The sequence below is a fragment of the Agelaius tricolor genome, unplaced genomic scaffold, assembly GCF_023055355.1.
Source record: "Agelaius tricolor isolate 1412-34295 unplaced genomic scaffold, bAgeTri1.0.p SCAF_9, whole genome shotgun sequence".
NCBI lineage: Eukaryota > Metazoa > Chordata > Aves > Passeriformes > Icteridae > Agelaius > Agelaius tricolor.
In genome coordinates this window covers 18,201,287-18,224,551 of record NW_027269269.1, presented here as the reverse complement: position 1 = coordinate 18,224,551, position 23,265 = coordinate 18,201,287, and the positions used below count along the sequence as shown (strand labels likewise).

General features: G+C 39.2%; 1 protein-coding gene across 15 annotated transcripts in view; it reads right to left on the bottom strand.

The window, feature by feature from the left end:
- TENM4 (teneurin transmembrane protein 4) overlaps positions 1-23,265 on the bottom strand; it is a 927,633-nt gene that overhangs the window by 159,210 nt on the left and 745,158 nt on the right. For all 15 annotated transcript variants that reach the window (XM_071432902.1, XM_071432903.1, XM_071432904.1 and 12 more), the window contains 2 exons: positions 18,834-19,048; positions 13,138-13,348 (listed from right to left, as the gene is read on the bottom strand). In XM_071432902.1, coding sequence (XP_071289003.1) covers positions 13,138-13,348; positions 18,834-19,048 — 426 coding nt within the window. The remainder of the gene's footprint in view (positions 1-13,137; positions 13,349-18,833; positions 19,049-23,265) is intronic.

The following is a 23,265-nucleotide window of genomic DNA, read 5'->3' as shown; positions in this document are numbered from 1 at the left end:
GCCGTTATAAAAAGCCCCTCTCCAGCTCTTTTGTAACCCTTTGGAAGAGCTCTAAGGTCTCCTTGGCACCGTCTTTTCTCCAGGCTGAGCAGCCCCAACTCCCTTAGCCTGTCTCCATAGAAGAGGTGCTCAAGCCCTCTGGGCGTCTTCTCAGTTCTCCATTATAAATATCCTCATACTTCTCTGACAGAAAGTCTAAATGACATAATGAGACACTTGGTCTTCAGAGCCACACTGTCATTTTGGAGAATGGTATGTTAATGCCATGTCTCACAGAGCAGGTACTCCCTACTCTAGGACAGCCTACCCCAGACAGGAAAAGGAGGATGTACAAAACACTTTCTGGATTCATAAAAATAAGAAAGGGAAAACATTCATTAAGTGCAAAAGCCTAGACTTCTTCAAGAGCAAAACTCTTCTGAAGTACTCTTTAAGGATCTTTCTGCTCATGAGCTTTAAATATCAAAGCAAAGAAAGAAACAAAAAAAAATTCTCCAAGTATCCTCAGCAGCTATAATTCAACATATTGCAAAAAATAACATTGATCTGCTATTTTTGCCATTTCTTTCAGGGATGTTTTTCAGTACAAGTAAACTCACAGCTGGCAGATTTTGAGGGAAACTTGGCTGAAACCTTTGTCCCATTGCTAGTTTTCCCACTGTAATCACCCCTTCCTCTGAGAGAGGCCATAAACTGGCATGATCCAGCCCCCACCCACAGTAAGACTTCACACTACACTATCTTTTGTTTAAGGGTATTATCAAGTTCAATATGAAATCACTAACTGTTACCATTCCCATTTTTTAGAGTTGTTAATCTGAGGCATGGACACAAATACAACACAGCATTTGCTTCACATTATAAATTGACCCATGTGACAGCGACAAAGCTCCCAGGCTAATGGTCTGCTCAGGGGACCACTTTGCTGTGGACAAAAAGCCCCATGAAAGCCAATTCTACTGTGGTGAACTCTATAAAGATCTGTCAGCCTGGCTCACAACTACCGACATGAATTACCTTTATCCAGATGCAACACAATAAACATATTAAGAAGCTAGACAAATTTCTAGACTTTTGATGGACTTCTTTTTTATATACTCACCATGTTTGCTGGTCAGCAGTATAGTTACTTTAACAGTATTTCTGCCTTATTTATTTACTATGCAATATCCAACTTAATAGCTTGTTTCCCTATCTTTGGGCCAGAGGCCAAGGCAGATGTTTGCCTGACACCAAATCCTATTAGAGGCTGCAGTAATACAATTGTGTGTTAAAGATAAATATTTTATAGCTTGCACTTGCCACCAAGCATCATCATTCCCTAGGCATTTAGAGGCAACTATCTATTGGCAAAGAAAAAATAGTTATCTAGCTGGCAACTGAAGGCAGTAGCTTTTTGGGTGTTAATAAGCACCAGGACTGCTTTCTAAGAACTGATTAAATGCCATTCAGTGCTGTGTGGCTGTATGAATTCAAATGTAACTGTTTCATTTGATAATCTCAAAAAGATGCTTTGGAGATGGCAATGTTTAGTGTCAGAAACATGTAGGAACAGCACTAGAGCAGGACAATTAGGCCTTAATGAATCAATGCCAATCTCAGTTCAGGAATCAAGGTTCAAGGAATACAAAAAACTTGTACCAGTGAGAATATTCCATATTAGAAATGAGATGCAAAGAAAAGAGCAGAGTTTTTTTAAGTATCCTGTCTGGTCCCTTCAACTAGTAGTCTACTCCGCCACTATGTAAGAAATGGCCTCAAAATCTTTTGTTCAGTTCTGGTGAGAAGATATATGTAGCTGCACAGCCTAAAATAAATTGCTACAGCTACTCATCTACCAGCCCAGGAAGATATTGCATACATACTAATTGGTACAATAAAAGGTTTTTACCCTTTCCTAATAAATGGTGACTATCTCTATACAAAGATGCATTAATTCAAAAACAGCAAGTAAACTAAAAAAGGAGGTAAATAAAATAATTAGAATAGAACTGTTTACTGTATCAAACAAATACATATATTTATTGTCACACAGAAATATATTGTTCCTAGCTGTCCACTGATCTATTTTCTGCCTAGTTGTGCTCCCTTGGCTAACAGAAATGTTTTGCTGGGAGGGAGGGAGGGAGGGCACAGGGAGCAAGGCAGCAAGCAGGGAGACTCCATGGTTTGTATTTGACCTTGAAATCCTCTGTCAGCCACAACAGTACAAAAGGGCCATGAGGCGTGCCCAGCATTCCTCTCACTGTACACTGAATTATATTGCTTGGGAGAGTGAAGGGACACCACATTATTTCACCTTACTCTTTGCTGCTGCACTAGAGCAACCTTAGAAAGCCACATACTATTTTTCCTAGATCTGCTCATCCAGGATAAAACTGATACCTAGAAGTTCATTGCAATAACATCTCTCTTTAACAAAAATGCTCCTTGTCACTGCCCTGACTATGTTAGCAATAATTTTAATAGTAAGTCAAGCAGTATAACATGAAAGGCAAAGAGGATTCTGAAGCTCTGTGAACACATTTAATTTACTTCCCAGTTGCAGAGCTTGCAGTCTTGTTTATTTTTCAAAGAAATGATGCTACTCAATTGAATTTCACTGCAGGAGAGGCTGGATTCTCAGCCTAGAAAACTGTCACTGCCCTTCTAATTGTGATAACAATGCCAAGGCAGATGTGGAGGTGAGAGGGGATAAAACAGGTTTCAGATGTCTTCAAGCATCAGATTTGACACTATGAGCCAAAAAAAAAAAAAAAAAGAAAAAAAAAATGAAAACAAATGTAAGTGGAAAGAAAATGCCCTGGAAACAAAGGAAATGTGGAAATGCTGGGTCTGGTATTCTCTTGCTCCTCCTCTTCCTTCCCTAGATGAAGCTTTAAAGGACTGATTCCTTCTTACAGTACATCATCACCTGCTGAGATTTCAATTTTTCTGCTTCATTTTTATTTTGTACAGCTTTTATACTTCTAGCTCAAGTATTCCACACCTGGCAGCCTGAGATGTCAAAGTCTTGACATCATCATGGAAACTCAGTCATTATTTTTGAGTGCTCTTTCACAGTTTCCTCTTCTGTAGGGCACCTAGCATGATGCTGATACTACTAATGCTGGTTGATGTTGTGCCAGATTTTTATTTTATTTTCTTTTTCCTAAGGCTGGGAGGTCTGTTTTAATTAAGGACCCATGCATATAACCCTGTTTTGCTCTCACATCCCAGTGGAACACTAATCTTCACATGCAGATATAAGGATGCTAAATTAGGAAAAGGGCCACAAGCAGGCAGTCTTTTAAACAGCTCTTTAAATCACTCCTGAACCTGGAAAGGGAGAGAGGACATATCCACAATATTGACTTGAATGTTATTCTCCCTCCTCTTTTTTCTGCAAGAATGTTTTAAAAAAGCAATTTGCAAGTGCAGATACACCCCCATCTCCATGAGGGTACTGACAAGAGACACCTGCCCCTGCCAGAAGTGACTCTGCAGGCTGGGACATTTTACAAGGTGATGGTGAAGCACAGAAGGTTTGGTGCTCAGGGGCAGTCAGGACACTTATTGAAATCAAGAGCTGCTGATTTTGCCAAATTTCACAGTACATCATGTGAGCACATTTTCCCTTGAGCTGTCTATACTTAGTTTTTTAGGCCTGGTTTGAGATGTATATCCAGGTACTCAAATGGCTCTCACCACAATCATATCAGTCTTTCTCACACTATTTCAAGCACCTTTGACTCCAGTCCCAGCTGGAAATACTAAAAAGTCAGATTTTTTCTGTCCTATTTTGAACTTCTGTTCTATAGAAAGAGGGACCAAGTGGGAATAGCTGGGGAGTAAATAAAGAAGAGAACAAGCCTGATTATTTCAGAAACCTTTGCCACATTTGGTCTGAATTTGGGTTGCCCTTTGAGAGAGAGCTTTATCTTTATCTCCCTGATTCATTCCTTTCTCTTACTGCTTCCTTATTAAGAAGAAATCTTTCCAGGGCAGAATGCCTTATAATCTGAAGCTCTCAGATGGCTGAAAGCATAAAGTGTAATGGGATTTCAAAAGCACTTGGGCACTGGTCAATGTATATGACCATTTAACTTGATGGTAAAATCTCCCTTGACTTCACCAACTTTCAGGAAATCCTGATAATGTATTTCTGTTGTCCATAGGGCCAAACAGGGAACACTGTTTTCTTACAATGTGAGCAATGCTAAAAGCACAAAAGGGTCTTGAAATACAGTTCTTAAGGAATCATACACTGACCATCTGAAAACACCCTCTGTTCCAAAGCACTTGAAATGTGATCACAGGTTGGAAGTTAGCTGGGAAAAAAAATTCAGTGAATGATTTTAAACAAAGAGTAGCTGTTGGACTGAAGCCTTCTTAATTTTCCTTCTACAATGCAGCTTCCAAGCACAATAAGACTTTAATCCGTACTTGTAACGTAACTGTGACATGGCTGTGGAGATCTAGAAAGACACACTGTGAACAGTTATTTTCTTCTTAGATTCCTTTTTTTGCAGTTGGAATATTTTTAAACCTGAATTTCACTCCAGTAGATGAAACTCTCATATCCCATATTTCCCCAGGGGATTGCATAGAATTTTTTTTTGTTCCTTCCCACTCTCATAAATTGTTACAAACTAATACAGGAAACAACAATTATTCAGCCTTCAGGGTTCAACTTCTGGAGCTGTACTAGCAAGAGGGAAGTTACTTCACGTTCAGTACATTACATTTTCTGCTGTCATAGCTCAGGGCAAGGCTAAATCTGGCCTTGAGTTTCATTTTAAATGATGTTTTAAGTTGGTGTAATACAGGAGGAAAAAGCCCAAACCATTCTTGCATACACACAAAGAGAACTACAAATGTAATCTCTTTTGGTCAAACAAATGCCACGAAACCTTGGCAATGTTGTAATTTTGGGTGCATAAAAAATAAATTTCATTTTACTCCAAGTCTTTAGTTAATATATCCAGCCTGATAACTAAGGATGCACTGGCTGGAATGACTGATATGTGAGGTTCAGTTATGTAAGTGCCTGGTGCCAGGGACATGCTCCCAAGCAGGATGCCTGACCTGTAGCCGCTGCTACACAAGAGCCTGACTCCCCTCCAGGTTCTTTTTTCAGCCTTTCCCCCCTGTAGGGATGCCCCCAGTTCTCTGGGGCATCTCAGGCAGCTGCATTGAACTCTTCTCTTCTGGTGGTCTTCTGTCAGAGCCAGACAAAAAGCAGTACTTATGGCTCTGTTCCTGCCCCTTGCAGACTTGCTGCACATATGTGGTCAAATCTTGCTCCTTCTCAGAGCCTCTGGCAAGCTGTCTAGAAATCAGTTTAAGATAATCTATGGAACTTTTTCTGAGACTGTTGTAGCACTCCACAAAAGAAAGCAGTCACACATCTAATATACAGACCAACTGTTATTATTTAAAAAGTCAACATGTGCCAGGAGCGACTGCACAGACCATGTCCCTCTCATCTGCTCGGCCCCCATGCAAAATGAAGATTGGTCCAGTGACTCCTGAGGTGCTGATGTTGTTGGCTTCTGGTTTTTTTTGTGGTCTCAAATGCAAGTATGTACACGTGAATACAGCCTTTGGAAAAGTGAGGCTTTAAAGTGTCTGTTGTTCAAGTACAGAGTTTCCTTTTTGTTTGACAAAGCGGACGAGTAACTCCCACAACCTTATTTCTGTGCTTTAGCAGGGAGCATTCATGGAAAGAAAAGCATGCACAAAGCTGCTCTAGCAGCTTGGTAATACGACAGAGGAATAAAACAAGCTGTGCTTACATAAGCCCACAGTCTGGGCTGCGTGGAAAGAGCTATATACAAAAGTGTAAAAACGAAAACCATATGCACTGTTTTACACATTTCTCCAGAACCCCTCAGACAGCACTTACATGCCATGTTATTAAGGCAGAATTATGCTCTTCTGAAAAAAAGTGAACAGAAAAACACAGGGACTGAAATAACAGAAAGAAAGAAATATCAGAAAGAAAGAAAAGAAAGAAATAAGAGAAAGGAATAATAGAAAGAAAAAGAAAGAAAGAAAGAAAGAAAGAAAGAAAGAAAGAAAGAAAGAAAGAAAGAAAGAAAAGAAAGAAAGAGGCATATACTTCAGCAATAAATAAACCTTTTCTTGACCCTAAAACTAAAGTAATTAACCCAATCAATAAACCTTTTGTACAAGCTCTGTCAGATCAAGAGAACTTGCCTGCCTGAAAGCAGCACATGGACATGCAAGTTCAATGCTAGCAGTCCATGTAAGTACAGATGTAGGCAAAGCTTTTAAAAATGACAAATCTACCTTCATTTTTCTACCACTTTAAAGCATGATTAAAACCAGACAAAATCTGGAACATTAAAGACACTCAGACATCTAACTTCTACTGAGATGAATACTTACTGGCATCCATCCTGGCCTTATTTCTTTTATACAACAATATAAATGAAAGTACCTGTCCATTTTTCTATTTTCTCCACTCAAGTTATCACTTGTAAGAGCTATTGAAAGAGGTGTGTACATATAAAAATCAAAATAAAAAATTAAAGAAAAAGTTAAAATCTAACATTAAATAAATTACCGCATCTCTGCTTTAAAACTAAGCTAGCTTTACACATTTTAATTTTCTACTGCTTGCTTTTATTCACTGATCATCAGTGAAGAGATACCCTCTACACAGAGAGGCCATGGAAGTTTTCACAGCCAAGCATTTGGCCTTTACAGGCTTCTTATTATTTAATTATCTTTGAGACATGTCCTAATTTCCTCTTTATTAGAGATGCCTTACATCTTCAATAGCAAAATCCAGAAATAATAATTTTGCCTGCCATTATGGCTTGGGAAGAAGGGTTATTATGCAAGAATTGTTTCAGACACTTGCATAGAGAAAAAAGGTCATTACAAGTAACATCTAGATTTGAAACAATTGGTCTGACTTCCTGTTCCTTGGAAGTGCTGTTGATCTTAGCAGCAGCAGGCAGAAAGCTGCAGTTAACATTTAGGAAGCAGTGTACCATGGGATCACGTACAAACATTACTGACTGAAGCTGAAAGGGATTTAAGAACCAGGAGGAATGTTTGATCTGGTAGGAGTTGTCTGAAAAGGCAGACACAGAGATAAACTCCAACACTGGAACATGCTCACCCTCTTGGCTCACTTCACTGGGAAATAAGGCTGTTCATCAGTTTTGAGGGAAAACATGAAAAGATTAAGGCTGCACTGATAAAGCTGTTGTTGACTTTCAGCTGCTAAAGTTTTAAGGGCTGTGTCACTATCTATCCAAAATCATCATCACTGTTTTACTGAGAATAGCAAACAAACTCTGGATATAAGGAGTGCAAGCTAATGTGAAAAGTTTCACCTCTGCACACCCCTCTTTCTAGTTCCAAATCCAGGCTCAGCCCACACTTGTTTTTTATTAAGCCCTATAAAGAGAACAGACTAGATTTGCACATGGGCTGGATGAAAGTGAATTTTCACCAAGCACACCATAACACCTGCTTGGAGTGGGGAATTCCTGCAGCTCACAAAGCTCAGGCAGAGGGAGTTCACCCCACACTTCTGTCTCGACTTGTGATACTGAACCTATCTGACTGGGCTGGATTTGGCTAGGATGGAGAGGGCAGTCTCCTGTCTTCTTGCCAACCTTCTGTATGGATAAGTTCAATTCTCACAGAAGACCCCTCACACTCTGTGGCCAGCTGGATGTTTAAAGGAAGACACTTTGCAGTTCTGCAGCATAACCTGAACCCGCTCTGAGGATAAGCATTTTCAGTCAAGCAGACCTGTCAACAGAATGTCATTCATGACATCAAATACACAAGGAAAGAAAAACCTAGCACAGCCTGGCAGGGACTCATAAATGCATTTTTTTGCTTTCTACATGAATTGAGTGACTGTATCTTTTCTAAATACTACCTGAAACCTATGAGCTTGGCCACACTCAGAGAAGCTAAATAAGAGCAGAAAGCAGGAAACAAAGTATCAAAAAAAGGGTTGGCAGCAACAAGAGAGAAATCAAAAAAAAGCATCACCCATGTGACAGAGCATCAGATATCTGCTTGTAGATGGGCATACAGAGCCAAAGTCGAAACAACTATTTACAGAGCCTGCAAAGCTCTGCTATTATTTTGTAGCACAGAGATCAATAACATCAAAAATTAGGTGATTTTCCTTCCTGGCACAGTTCTCATATTGCTGTATTTCTTTTTCTACCCAGAGCAAAAAAAGAGCTGTGAGTGTGGGCAGGAATGGGTTACTAACTAATTATCTGCAGAGGGTTACCACAAGGTGGAAGTTCTGCATGTCCCTCTCTGAAACAGAAGGGCTAAGATGACCATACTCATGCAATAGGGGAGAACTGAGCTCTTCCACGGAGCAGCTGGAGTCTCATTAGCAGTTAAGGAGTTCTGATTCAGCAAAGTACTTGCTGAACTTTCAGCCTCTTTAGCCTAAGGAGAAGTTCAGAAAAGGGTAGCTGGGACATTAAAACCACCTCTCCTCCTTCAGAGTCCTGAAGATCTAATAGTACATGGGGGACTTTTAAGTCGAGTAACTGTGGCATTAAGAAGCTAAAAGCAAAGTGCAAGCCAGAACAGATCACATCCCATGTTACTCTGCACAGTATCCTGACTCCTCAATATTTACATTAAACCAATTAAGATTTTTCCAGACATTAGCAAAGCAAGTGTAAATAACACAAATGTCTTTGAGACTTTAAGTGGGTCACACTTCTGTATCCCTCTCTGAAGTGGAAATTGCTAGAGTTTAAGTTAGCTTAAACATAAGCAGCAAAAGCAATGGAAGCAAACCTGAGCTACTCAGATGCTTACTTTTCCCTTTGCTAAGAATAAGCTAAATACAAAGGCACTTTCATACAGTGCTAAGGAAGCCATTCTTGTCACCGCTCACACAAGGAGGGTTCCCAGTCCCATGCTTGTTTCTGTGCCCTGCAATTTCTCCTTTGAGCTCAGTCCTATTATGAAGTGTTCCTCTGCTCACACTCTCCATTCCTGAGTGTGAAGTGCTGTCCTAGGGACTGCATGGGGTAGGTTCCATTCTGGGCTATTGCAGGAAGGGCATGTGCCTTTTGGTGTCTATTACCAGGTGCTGGATGTGCTGGCAGCCCCTTATAAATCACACAGGAGTTCATCTTGCACTTCAGTGGAGGAAACTACTTACAGCAGGGTTTTTTTACAGATGGCAGAGGGAGGAGAAAGAATGGTCCTTTTCTTAACTTAAGCATTGTCTCATGTAGAAGATAGGAATGAGATAGGAATGAGATGAGACCTTGCATCCTATCTCGGGTGTTCTATATGTGTTTCCTGTCGCTTGCTGGGTGACAAGCTGGCAAACAGCGATGCTCTCCTCTCACAGACAATTGATTTTGCTTTTCCTTTTGATTTCTCAATGGTCCTGCACAGTCGAGACTGCCTGAGCTCAGCAGTAACAGCTGCTGAAAGACACTGACTCCACAGATGCTCTTTTCAGGTTCTCAGACGTTTCTTGCTTCTACTGAGCAGACTTTTGGCCAAAATCTGTCGCAGATGTGCTGATTCCAGCTGATTCCTCAGCCTACAATTTTGCTTCACTAGACAAGATTGCTCTAAATAAATTACCACTATCAGGCAGATCGTGGCAGATTGTGAAGCCACAAGGTGCTTCTCAAAGAAGTGTTTCTATTAGGAATTTCAGAAAGTGCCACCAATGTAATTTACAAAAAGGTTAATTTATTATTGAGAGACTTTGACCGTCCATTCCTTTATAATGGAATGAATTGTAATTCGGAAGAATGGGATATAAAAATGCTGTTAAAGGCGGAAAACTTTTCCAGAATAATATTTTTCCCTCCATCTGAACTTCCTCTATTATTCAGAAGTTTAAGCTCTGACAGGCATTACAAGGCTGTATTCTCCCCAGGTTTACATTCAGTGCATGTAACAGGCACACATTTTGAAAACACCTAGCCCTTCAGTGATGATGATTCCACACCCATTTAGAAAACAGGCCAAGTTGCCATCTCCCGCCCTCAAAATCTATGCTAACGTTCCTGAGTGGATTTAGTTATAGCTTTATCACATTCCAAAGCTGTATAATGGACAGCCTCACAATTTATGAAATTATCTCTGTGTTATCAAACTGGGAATACAGATGCCTTTTTCCATTTTTCTCCAGTTTTCACTAGAATAATGGAAGCCAAATCATTCCAGGCAAGCACTGCACAGTAATTGCAGTTGATACTGTCATACAGAGCCTGCAATGATTTGCTGGCTCTGAACAGCTCGGTCTGTTGAAACATAGCAGATAAGACTTGGAAAATCAGCAGTCTTTCCATCCAACATGTTTATTGCTGAAGTAAAAGCTATTGCCATTTATTTTGGTGAGTCCTCACTCGCAGGGGATGTTTGCCTGAAGCAATGACTGCACAGTTTGGCTTTATGAACTTATCATTACGATCACCATTATCAATTTTGTGCTTTCTACTACTATCTGTGATTATTAATTAATGCTTCATTCATTTTCCCAGCAGTTCTATCATCCTCACAGCATCTCCAGAGAAATGTCACTCTCCTCAGTTTTACACAGTGAGCAGCTGAAGCATGAGCCTAGGCTGGGGAGGAATTAACACATCAATCACAATTCAGGAGTTCTAGGCTGCTGGTCTGCTTCTCAGATCATTGGATCCTACTTCCTCCTGCATCACAGCTATACTTTTCAAACTTGCTCTTACCGTAAACCCTATGTTAGTGGAATAATAAAGGGAGATATTTTAGGTGGTCTTGCCACAGGAATCAAATGAAATGGCAGCTTGCCTCTGACAGTCAACACAACTCCTTTGAAGGTTCCTAACCCTGCACAGACAGATCTAAGGCTCCCATCATGTGTGACTTGATTTATTTGTTTTGTGTTGCAATGTTACACACTGGTTCATAAGCACTGTCAGGTTGCCTTATTCTCTTCACTTGGGCAGTGAAAAAAAATAGTATCACTACAGTACCACAGTATTTATGTACTTACAATCTAGCAGCCATGTCTTGCCAGACTTCATGAATACACTAGAAAGGCTCTGAAGCATTAGAGTTACATAAAACACCTGACTGTTTATTTATTTTTTTTTCAAACAACCTGTTGAAAACTAGATGGAGGAGAAAGGTACCACCTTGTTAAAGCTATTACAGTGATTGTTATGGTACTTATACAAATGCTGCACTTTTCTGGACAGATTCTAGCCAATAAGCCACATTTTCCTACCTAAAATTTTTACTTAAGTCTGTTTCAAAATTCATAGCTTGTACCTAAACAGGTTTTTTACACTACAGCTTTGTGTTGATATAAAGCTGCCAGTGGATAAAGTGATTCCCACCTGTGTAGCAAAAGAAAACTTCCTTGTTTCTGAATCACAGAAACCTTGAATGATTCAAGGTCAGCAGGGGATATATTGAATATATCATGGGCTCCATATCGTGGACTGCTCTGTTTATCATGCAGTCATGAAGGTACAGCAGAGCAAAACAAACAAAAAAAAAGATTGCCTTGAAGACAATCTGACATGCTTCTCACCCTCACCATTCCCTTGATGCTCAAAAGCAAATTAAGAATGCTTCTTTTCTTTTTTTTTTATCTCCTTGTTTTTCCCTATATTAGTGCAATAAGGCCAAGAGAAAAGTCTGGCTAGAACACTTAAGCATCACTTTGAAAACAAGAACAATAGTGACAGTGCTTTAAACACGTTTTCTGCTCTAAGAGCCTTACTGATTTCTTTCCTGTGATGGGAAATTTTGAACTGAAGACATTCTTCAACAAGGAGAAAAAGCTGCCTTCAGAAGAATATCTTAAGCTTCTGTGGTTGTTGTAAGTAAAAAATCAAATTAGTAACGTAAACTAAATGGAAGTAAATCTGCATTCTATAAAGTAAGACTTCAATTTCCTAAGCTAACATACTTCTAGAAGTAACTACCGCTAGTGTTGCTCAGCTGCAAACAAGACAGAAACTCACATTCCCAGGTTTTAAATTTAAATCACAGTATTACAGCAGTTTCCATTTCTGCATTAGATAAACTTTAGTGCTAAAATGGAATACTGGGATGTTAATGACTTTGCTTTAGTAAGACCTAAACTTTTTAATTAACCTGCCAAGACAAATTACAGCCCCTAGCTCTTAGGTAACTATTGCAGACAGCTGAGACTCAACACCAATGCCTCTGTTGGGAGAGGGATTAATGGCAGCTTTGGAATGAGTCTGCTTTTTTCTGCAAAGAAAAAAAGTCCATTAAACACTGCGGTCAGAAGAAAGCTGAGTGCTAGTTTTATGGACTAATCTTTAAATTACAACCAAATGAATTTTGGTATATGAACAGTTTAAGCAGGTCAAACAAATGTAAAATTAAATATTACTGAATCGGAAACAGATTTAGATATTTGCAGGGTGGAAGAAGAATACTCAGTGTGCTGTCAGGCACCCACTGGCAGCATCTTTTTCTCCTTGGACAGCAACAAATCCATGCCTGTGAGCTGAACTGACAGGGCATTTTACTGCCAGAGAAGTCAGAAGACCTATTTAGTTAATTTGTTCTTAAGCAATCTCAGCTTCCTTCTGTTAGCAAGGAGAAACAGGGATTCCTGTTTCTGTGGTTGCTACTACCAAGGCTTACAGTGCCCTTTATTGGAGTTTTAACCCCAGTACTCTGCCTGAACTCCAGCTTGAGTGATTTTGATGGCGTTCAATGGCAGAACTGTCTGTCACACAGAACTGGGGAATGGTGCTACTGTCTGTTCTTCAATCACTCCTACACCTCTGCTACAGAAAGAGAAAAAACCCCATCAAACAAACAAAAAATCAAACAAAACCAACAAAAGCCAACTAAATAAAAGGAAAATCAAAGTAAGAAAATAAAGCAAGGATTTTCCAGCTTGTAATCCATGTTTGGCACTGTGCAGAATCTTGTTACGATTATAGTTACTTAAAAGACCTACAAAATACTTACTCAACATTTAGGGTCTAACAGTATTCAGCATATTGCTAAATACAATCCCCTCCAAGCATTTTCTCCAAACCGCACAAAGCCATCATGCAATTCGAGTATATGCATTAATACCTGGCCCCAAGGCGTACTTAGGAGTTTAGGAATAATAGAGGAAATCCTTACCAATAGCAGTAGTAAGAAAAGAAACCACTTCCGATTCCTTGCCATCATTGTAGAAGGCTAAATGCCATATTCCTGAATCTAAATACTGGATAAATCCTGTCTCGTGGCTGGCCAAGGGCACAAAAGCTCTGTGCTGCCGCTGAGGTCCTTCCAAGCTTCTTGCCTCCTGGGTCAGCAGACGTCTTCCATCAAGGAGCTCGACAAAGTCAAACTGAAACATAAGAGGGAGTGATGTTTGTGTGCTTATCAGGTATCCTCAAGCTTAGTCTCTTATTCTGGGTCTGGAGAAGTATCATAAACAGGATTTGCTCTAGTAACTCAAGTACTTTCCTGGACTACCTGCAAGTAACCATTTTGGAAATAGCTAGTATTTGAATGTATTTTCCTGTAATTATATAAATCTTGAAATCATCTTTGTTTAGAAGGTGACTTGCAGCATATTGGCCTTACTGAGGTGTTCTCATTCTGTAGAAATATAGGCAGGAAATAATGAGACCATGCCTCAACTGCACTGTAAATATGACACTAAGCAGCTTATTTGTTATCTTTTATATATCTTGGCTAATATGGAAAATAAGACAGAAAAATATATCTAGCCCAACTGGGTTGTTTGCTGGAGTTGCTAGGGGTCACCAAGGGAAAAATAAAAAATATTTTAAAGTGAACTCTGGTAGAGGTTTTGCAGAAGTATTTTGCTTAGCCAACAAGGATTTTATCTTAAAACAAAAAAAGTGGAAAAAGTGGTTAAAGGAAAGGTGGTTAAAAGATCATAAAAAAATGAAGATGGAAAAGAGATAATATAGAAAAGTCTCATTTAAGGAGTGGCTGTAGGTATATTCTTCAAGAGGATGCATTTGCTTTTTGCAAAGGTAACTTTAACTGAACAACTGCTTTGCGTTAATACTAGTATTGCAACTCCCTTTAGTCCCCTATTTAAATAACCTTCCACTGGTTTTCCACAATAATTGTATTTTGTCTAGTATTATATTAATGGGATGAGGCAGATATAAGCCTAGCAGACATCACAAATGTTAAATGAACCTTATCTAATCTGACTTGTATCGTGTGTTTAGATGACCAGGACACCTTGCAAGCAGAATCCAACAGTTGAGGCACTATTTAGCTTTTCTATTCCCTGACTTCACTTGGTTTTGCCTCTCTCATCAAGCTGATCAGGTAAGTTTGTGATTTTTTTTGGAAGGAAGAAGAAAAACAGGCAGAAAGAAACAACACGACCTATTTCTGAATCCATAAATGTTGCTGCACTGAATGGCTGCTGAGTGTTAGTTGACTGTGGCATCAACATTTAGGCTGCTTATCCCTTTACACTTTACTGTAGCAAAATTTGGGTGCTTGTTATTAAGTTGTCTGGTATGGTCTTCAAAGTCAACCAAGATAAGGACTTGATGACATGTTCTTTCCTATGTAGGAAATGTTAAAAAAAGTTAAGCTACTAAGTTAAAAAAAGATGTGTTTATTTCCAAGAACATTTTGAGCAATAAGCTATGTATGACATAGCTCGCATACAAAATGACAAAATTCATCCCTAGATTATTTTAATTATGTATTTTTAATTATTTATTTAGAGGAAATTATTTTTGATCCTTGCTTTAACTTCTATTTTCTTTTGGCTGTATTTCAGTATACAGATCACAAATTTGGTGCTGAAATGTCTTTTTGAGAATGTAAAAGCTGCCATACTGCAAAGGTCATTCCTTTTGGGTGTCTATACAAGTTAGCTTTGCTAGAGACAGAGTTTCAGTTTAGGAAAAATATGACATATATATATGTATATAAACTATAAAAATATGCAATCTAAAATCTAACAATACAAGGCAAGTATAAATTCTAAACACTTGCATTTAAAAATGTGCATTTCTGTTTCAACTGTGCCCTGGGGGACATCAGGCACAGCACTGCCAGCTGGGCAAGGGGGGGGATTGTCCCACTCTGCTCAGCACCGGGGCAGCCCCACCTCGAGTCCTGGGGTCTGTTCTTGGTGCCACAATATAAGAAAAGCATTGAGCTCTTAGACAGTATCTAAAGGAGGGCGATGAGGATGGTGAAGCTCTGGAGGGGAAGCTGCATGAGGAGTGGCTGAGGCCATTGGTCTGTTCAGCCTGCAGAACAGGAGACTGAGGGCAAATCTCACCGCAGTCTGCAACTGCCTCATTGAGGGGAAGTGCAGGGGCAGACACTGATCTCTTACTTGTCTGTGGTGACCAGTGACAGGAATTGAGGAAATAGCCTGAAGCTGAGTCAGGAGAGGTTAAGGTTGGATATCAGGAAAAGGTTTTTCACTCATAGTGTGGCTGAACACTGGAACAGGCTCCTCAGGGAAGTTGTCACAGAAGTGTTTGGACAATGCTCTCAGGCACATCTTGGGGTCTCCTGTGCAAGGCCAGGAGTTGGACTCAGTGATCTCCATAGGTCACTTCCTACTCAGCATATTCTATGATTCTATGAAAACAGAAGGATTTAAGAGGATACTGGCAAGTAGTTGGTTTGAAAGACACTTTGGGACCCAGGTCTCTGCAGCCACTCTGAGCATAAACTCCTGCCTAGGCTGATGCCTCCTCAGGTCTTAGTGTGACCATGCCTGACACAGCTGAGCAGGACAGTGACAGAGGACATCATCATGGTGTCTGGGTGCTGGGAATGTCTCAACAGAGCTTGAGTTTGAGTAAGGAACAAGCGAACTGGAGAAGGTAAAACCAGTAAGAGAAAACCTAAAGTATTTTCATATTCATTTTGGAGCATGATGCAACAGCTTGACTCGACTTTTAAAATAGAATTCAAGAAACCATAGGTAAAGTTCACTTCACCGAGTGCTGCTATCTCCATGGCAGCTTGAATTAGTTTTCTAGAATCACTGGATTGCAAGCAGAGATACTTCTAGGATGCAACCTGCCTCATTGTAAAGCAGACATCTAAGAAATATCCTGTGGATTGTGCTTACAAGCATCCACTTCCTGCTATATATTAGATGTAGTGAGATGAAAACAATTTCAAGGCACTCAGGTACAGTGAGCTGCTGCTGATCCACTTCAGTCTGGGTTATGCTTAGTTGGGGCTTTCTGCCAAAAACAAAAGGTTTTTTTAATAAATATTTGCAAGATGCTGCTGCATATGTTGATGAATTTGGCCAAGCTACTAGTTACTAGTTGTAAATATTAACTGACCCACAAATGGATTGGGCTTTATTGCATTTTAATATATTCAAAGATTTTTAATAGGCAATTAGTTACTGCTAGCAAGGAAATGATCGATAAAATACCATGTTAATCAATTCAAACTGTACAAATGGAAAAAAGCCCTCTGCAAGCAGTGATGACCTATCCCTAAAATTCATGATTTATTAAAATGAGTTTAAAAAAGGATTTGATCTAGGAAGATTAAATCTAATAGACCATAACAAAATTGTGTAACTTATTATGATTTGTTGAGAAGAATGAGAAGAAATGCCTTTTGTTAATAGTAAACTATTATGGGCTTCTGCATGATCTATTTCTAAGACTATAGAAATTTGGAACTTACATTTTCTTCCTACTTATTAGTAGTGACCATAGTTGTTGGCAATCTAGAATAGAAAACAATCACCACAGCCAGAGAATGTTTCCCAAAGAGAATTTGGAATAGTTTGCTATTTAAGCATGGATAGCCATGACTTTGAGCCTTGTATTGGGTTTGCATGGCCAGGTTTTGGTAGCAGGGGGGGCTGCAGGGGTGGCTGCTTTGAGAACCTGCTGGAAGCTCTCCCTGTGTCTGACAGAGCCAATGCCAGCCAGCTCCAAGACAGACCTGCCACTGGCCAAGGCTAAGCCCCTCAGTGATGTTAGCAATTGTCATCTCCTTGATAACATATTTAAGAAGGTAAAAATATTGTTGCACAGAAGTAACTGCAGCTAAAGAAGAGGGGAGTGAGACCAATTATACAGACACAAGGTCAGTGCAGAAGGAGAAGCAGGAGGTGCTCCAGGTGCTGGAGCTGAGATTCCCCAGCAGCCTGTGGCACAGACCATGGTGAGGCAGCTGTGCCCCTGCAGCCTGTGGCGCTCCAAAGGGGAGCAGAGACCTCTGCAAGCAACCTGGCGAGAAGACCATGCAGGAGCAAGTGGATGCCTGAAGGAAGGCTGTGACCCCATCCCAAGCCTGTGCTGGAGCAGGCTCCTGGCAGGACCTCTGGCCTCATGGACAATGGTACCCACACTTGAGCACATCTGCTTGCAGGAATTATGATCTCATGGGAAACCAATGACTGCACTCTGTGGAAAAAGTGAGGTTTATTTGTTAAATTTTAGGTTTTTTACTTAAACAATTGAACTTATCTGTGTAATAACTTCTGTTCCATAACAAAATTTAAGATGATAATAAACAAATAAAATGAATACAGAGTTCTGATCTAAAGTTAGTACTATGCAATCATGACTTGAGTTTTTCTTTAACTAACACAGGATTTTTAAGTGATAAATGTTTGAATCTCCCTGTAAAAAGAGACAGATTAGAAAAGGGCAGTAACACCATTACTGTGGTACTGGAATTATGATGTGCTGATCCTACTGAAATATTTTAATTTTGCAGAAAAGTATACATAGAAAAGCATAGATTTATGACATCTCTTTGACAGAAATAAGTGGGAGGTGTGTTAATATGTATAAAATACCATATTATCCACAGAGATCATAATAAACATATTTATTTGTTCAAAACCAAAAAAGGCGGGATATTTCTATAAATCTCTAGTATTTTCAGCTAATAGTAGAGGGCAAGGGCAAGATACACTAACATAAACCTGCTAATTCTTTGATAACCTGCTGATGCAAGTGGGAGTAAGATACTTTGCACTACCAGTGTATTATGCCCTAATGTATTAATCAATCTGGGTAAGAGCAGCTTAGAAGCTGAAACAGAAAGGAGAGAAAAAAAAAAGTATAAATTCCTTACTTAAGGGGATGGTTCTTCAGAGTTTTTCTCACAAAGTGATTTTTTGATATTTTTTTTTATCCAGGTGTATTAAAAAAGCATCTGCTTTCATTTTAGTCCTACAGAATAGTAACTTAGATCTTGATTTCTGCCTAAGTTGGTGGCTTTCTGTAAAAAATTGGTTTTCTTTTTTTATAACTAATTACTGGGCCCTTACAAACCTCAGTCTAAGCAGATAGTCAGCATACATCATGTGAAGGGTTGGCTAAAGGCATTCTGACATGGAAGACAGAAGTGAATCTTGCTCCCATAATGGTGACCAATGGGGTCTTGCTGCCCTTACCATGAGACAGGAAAGGCAATGGCTGAAAGAGAGACAGACCTGATGAATATGAATCTGCTTAAGAAAAGATTCCTTTGGATGCCTTTGTGCAAAGCACTGGAAGAAGGAGGTGGTATAATCTGATTTTGGAGAAACCAGCTGGTAGCCTCAGTTACCACCAGCCTCACAAAACCCTCCTCCTCTGGCAGCCTGCTGCCTCAGACAACTGCCTGTTCTTCCCCTGCCTACAGCCTACCAGATAAATTTGTGTAAATTTTTTCAATTATCCCTTGATTCACGTTCTCTGGATAAATGATCTTGGGCATCTTACAAGCATGCAAAAAACTCCTGAAAGAAACAGATGAAATAATACATCATACAAACATCAATTTGAGACAACATAATTTAGTAAGTGAAACATAATTTAATTAAGGAAATAAGGTCCCATTACCTGTGTGTGTGATGGTGGGAGTCCTTTTCTGCCATAGATGCCAACGAGAGCAGCCTTTCCTAAAGACACATTGAATTTCAGATGCACTGGGTGGTCGATGAACACCTGAGATCTCCAAAAGATACCAGGAGGGATCTTCTGTGTGGCTCGTCTGCCTACATCAATTTCTCCGGAGTCTATAAAACTGTCGTCTGGAAAGAAACTACTGGGCTTTCCTGCCAAAACACAGGAACAAAATTCTTGAATTAGTCTTTAGATCCTGAAAGTAATCTAATCATACTGGTATCTCTGACACTGATCTTGAGAAACAGTCTATTAGTGTCCTGAAGTCTTCAGAGTACTTTGTCTAGCCAATCCATACGATTATGGGAAAAAAAAAACTGGCAGGATTATTTCTGGCTTCAATAACTGTTTTGTTTGAAAACATGAGCATGGGAAGAGCAACCTGGAGAAAAATGGCGTGTTGTTTAAACTGTAACATCAGAGAGTGTGTAATTACATTCCAAAGACAAGAATAAATCATCTGACATTATATCCTACATTAATATAAGTTTAGGAATGGAGAAGTCATCATTAAATTAGTAAAGAGAAGTGTAGTAGTGAGAATGAGATAGATGTGCCACAGAGTGGAATGGTGGGGGGGGGGGGGAACAGCAGCATGAACAATGCCTAAATGGGGAAAGGAAAATGTTTCTCTATTAAATTAATCCTTGACAGTGGTAACAGTATTTGAAATAGTAAAAAAAAAGCAAATTAAAAAAAAGGACTGAGATACAAAAAGGAGACCATATCCTGCACTTGAGTAGTATCTATGAAGAACCATTAGAGGTTTTAACTGGGTTTCAATATAATCTGTAAAATATGCTATTATTATCCATTTTCTTTCAGAAGACAAATGGAGGCATCTGTTTCTAAAACTACGAGGCTGGAGAGCCTGGGTATTCAAATGGGATCAGGACATGCCATAATGTCCAAGGGAGTCAGCAGGGAGCTTGGTACCCCTAAAAACATACCTGAGGAATTCCAGGTTGGAAATTTATGCAGTTATAGCTCCCAAAGCAGATGGCTGCCTCAAAAAATCTTGACCCAAAGGAAGACTAGGGAATGAGGGGCAGAATGAAAAATCAGGTGCCAGAATGTTCCCTTTTCAGCCTGTGCTATAACCAGTGGCCACAGCTTTGGGTGCAGGGCACAGGGATGATGAAGAAGGCAACTGCTTAGCAAATAGCCTTTATTAAGGACACTTCTAGTGGAAAAGCATGTAGTAGCATCACCTGAAAGATTATGGCTTTAACAAGGAGAGCAACATGTCACCAACAAGGATTAATTATTAATTTAGGAAATGCAAATAAATTTTTTTTCTTATCTCCATGCCATTACAGCACAGACTACTCTGCATTTCACAGAGCAAACAATTGTAACAAAATGAGAAGCAAACTTCTGACTACATACATTCTTTTGTAGGAAAATCACATTATGAATGTTTTTTTCTTCCAGTACCTACATTTGAGGATGGGGGGAAAAAATCCTTTCCCATCTATCATGAATTTATATCAAATAGTGTCAGAATTTACTTGCCATGTTGTAAATGGGACTGGTAAAACATTGCATTTTATTATTTCAAATGACATTTCCATGAAGATTACATAATGTTAAATATAGTATTGTCTTAAATTTCTCCACATACCATCCCAACACAAACTCTCCAGAAACAGATGTAAATTGTTAGCTGTCTCTGAAAATCAATATAGAAATTATATGCATATTAACTATTAAGGATGGAGAATATTTCCTTGCAGAATTTTTGGCTCCAGTTACACTAAACCCTGATTTAAAGTCAGCAAGGATACTGCTGGAGCAGTACTTGATGGCATGAGCTATTTTGAGGCAGAAGTTCTATGCATACCAGTCCAAAAGGTTTATATATGCAAAGGCTGCATGTTCACACAAAAAAAGCTACTCTTAATTTTATAAGATCTCCATTTATCTTTGCTCATCACTCTCAAATAAGTACAGGCAGGAAATCTGCTGACTTTTTATCTTTTTTCAGTCCATGTACATATTAAAGGAGATAACAGGAAACAGCTTAGGTAAATGGGCATTCTTTCTGAATCCTTCTGGGCTAATAGAGTATAATTGTACACGGAAAATCAACCAGCTACATTCTGAAGGGAATTACTTTATCAACTGGATTGATAGTATTTATTTGGCATACTAAAATTTTCTTTTCACACTCCCAGGATTATGAGAAACAGTTCCAACGTCTTCATGCAAAGTTTCTTACTGAACTATTGTAAGATGAAAAGATTGAGGATTCTATTAAAGAAGAGCTAAAGACATCACATGTTTTGGTTCAAATGAAGGATATATTTTTTCTGATTACCACTGACATGTTTTATAGATTCTTAGATACTCAGATGAAAACCTGAAGTATTTGATATACCCCATGATTGTTCATTAATAAAGATTGTACATCAGAGTGAATCAGGGAAGGTGAGAATTTAATATGACAGATGTTGCTATGCAAGATAGAGCCTGAAGAAAATGAGCACAGGGTGTATTCTGTAGAGAGATCAGCACTTGCTCATGCAAACGAAAATGCTTCTGTGATTACAAAAGACAGTCTCACAGAAATATTTTTTTTTGTACACACAATTACAAAGTTTATGTCTCCTCTTGGTGGACAGTTGTATGTCTGAAAAGCACATATCCTAAGAGCTGTTATGTCATGTTGCCAGAGGTTGAAGCTTGTCCTGATAGAGAAGTCCAAGGAGAATCTCTCTTGTGAATTCAGTCCCTGAAATCCCTCTCTGTTTCACCAGTTGCAGCCTACAATAAGATCAGGCCCTATGGACTGGATACTTCACAAAGAAAGTACAATAAAAAAGCCATTTCAGCTTCTAATCAGAAATTGGCTTTTAATCAGAATACCTGACTCCTTAAAATTAACTTCAGGTCTGAATTCTTAATTGGGCTGTCAATTACTTTGCTCTTTCTGTACATCACCTTGAACTTTTTAGTTACTGTAGCAACTCTTCCTAATTTCTTTATGTCAAACTGAACTACTTCATTTCAGACCTTGCTGAATCTCTCTGTATTTCTCACAGGATGGTTCCATCACCCATGAAAACACTTAAAAACACACACAGCTCTGACTTAACCACAGTCAATTACATGCTTAAATGTAAGCATGTGATTAAGGGCTTTGGTAAACGGGGTTGGGCTTGAACAGAGGTAAATGCTGTTCTGGAGCACAGCCACAGATGAGAAAGGATGACTGTTACTGAGAGCTGGCAAGACACTGGTAATGATTCATTCAGATCAGCTCTAAGGATGCTCCTAACACATTCTAGCCTATTTCATTCTGATTCAGAAGACATTCAAATATATTTCAATTCTCTTTAAAATAAATTTCAATCACAGACATTCTGGTTTAGAACAGAAGCCTGGCAGCACTGCTAGTCCAAAATTAGTTACACAGTTATCTGATGGGGAGAGAGCTGCATTTGAAGGCTGGACAGTATTACTCCTGCACCTAAGATGTGCTGATGTGTTTTTTAGTCAGGACACGGTATTTTCCTCTAAAGCCTAGAGATTCCCTAAGATTTATACAAAGCACTAACTTGAGGGGTCTTCTCATGACACAACTATGCTATTTCTCAGATTTCTTTTAACAGAGCAGCAATCAAAATTTCTACTCGTGTCACTATAAATGTGGCTAAAATAAAATCAAGTGAAGGTCTTTCACTTGGATGGCAGCTTTGAATGACTACATTTTATTTTGACTTTTAAAAGGAAATGGACAGATCAAAGCTAGATGATTCAAAAATGAACCATATGGCAAGTTAGAGGGGAAAAGAAAAGGATCTGTCGTGAAGTATTTTTGAGTACAACAGCAGGGCTGTCTGCAGCTTGCTGTACTGTCTAGTAAGGTTTGCTGAGAATAACCTGCTTAGCTGATTTTTCCTTGTAGCAACTCGATGGCGGCTATCAGTTACCAGTAAATGCACTGTTTTAAGGAACACACCTAATTATGGCCTTCATTTGGACTAATAATGACAGAAAAACTCTTATAGGAAAAACCTGCTACAATTAATTTAAATTAAACATGTAAACACAGGCTGTCGGCCAAAGCCTAGGGAACTCTGTGGAAACGTTTGAGTTCAGTGAGTTGCAAGAACACTAGCATACATCTTATCTGTCAAAAAAAACTTCCACCAAAATAACTATCAAGAATAGTCTATTACCTTACTGGTATCTCATAATTATATATAGAGAAGCTTAACGCACAAACAAAAAAGCTTTCTGAAAGTTTGCATTTCTCATTTCTCCAGCTATGTCTGGTGAGGGATAAGACTTTGCAGAGCTTACAAGTACTTTTAACAGTGGTGCCTCTAAAAAAAGAACACAGTGATCTAAAGCTGCTGAGTAA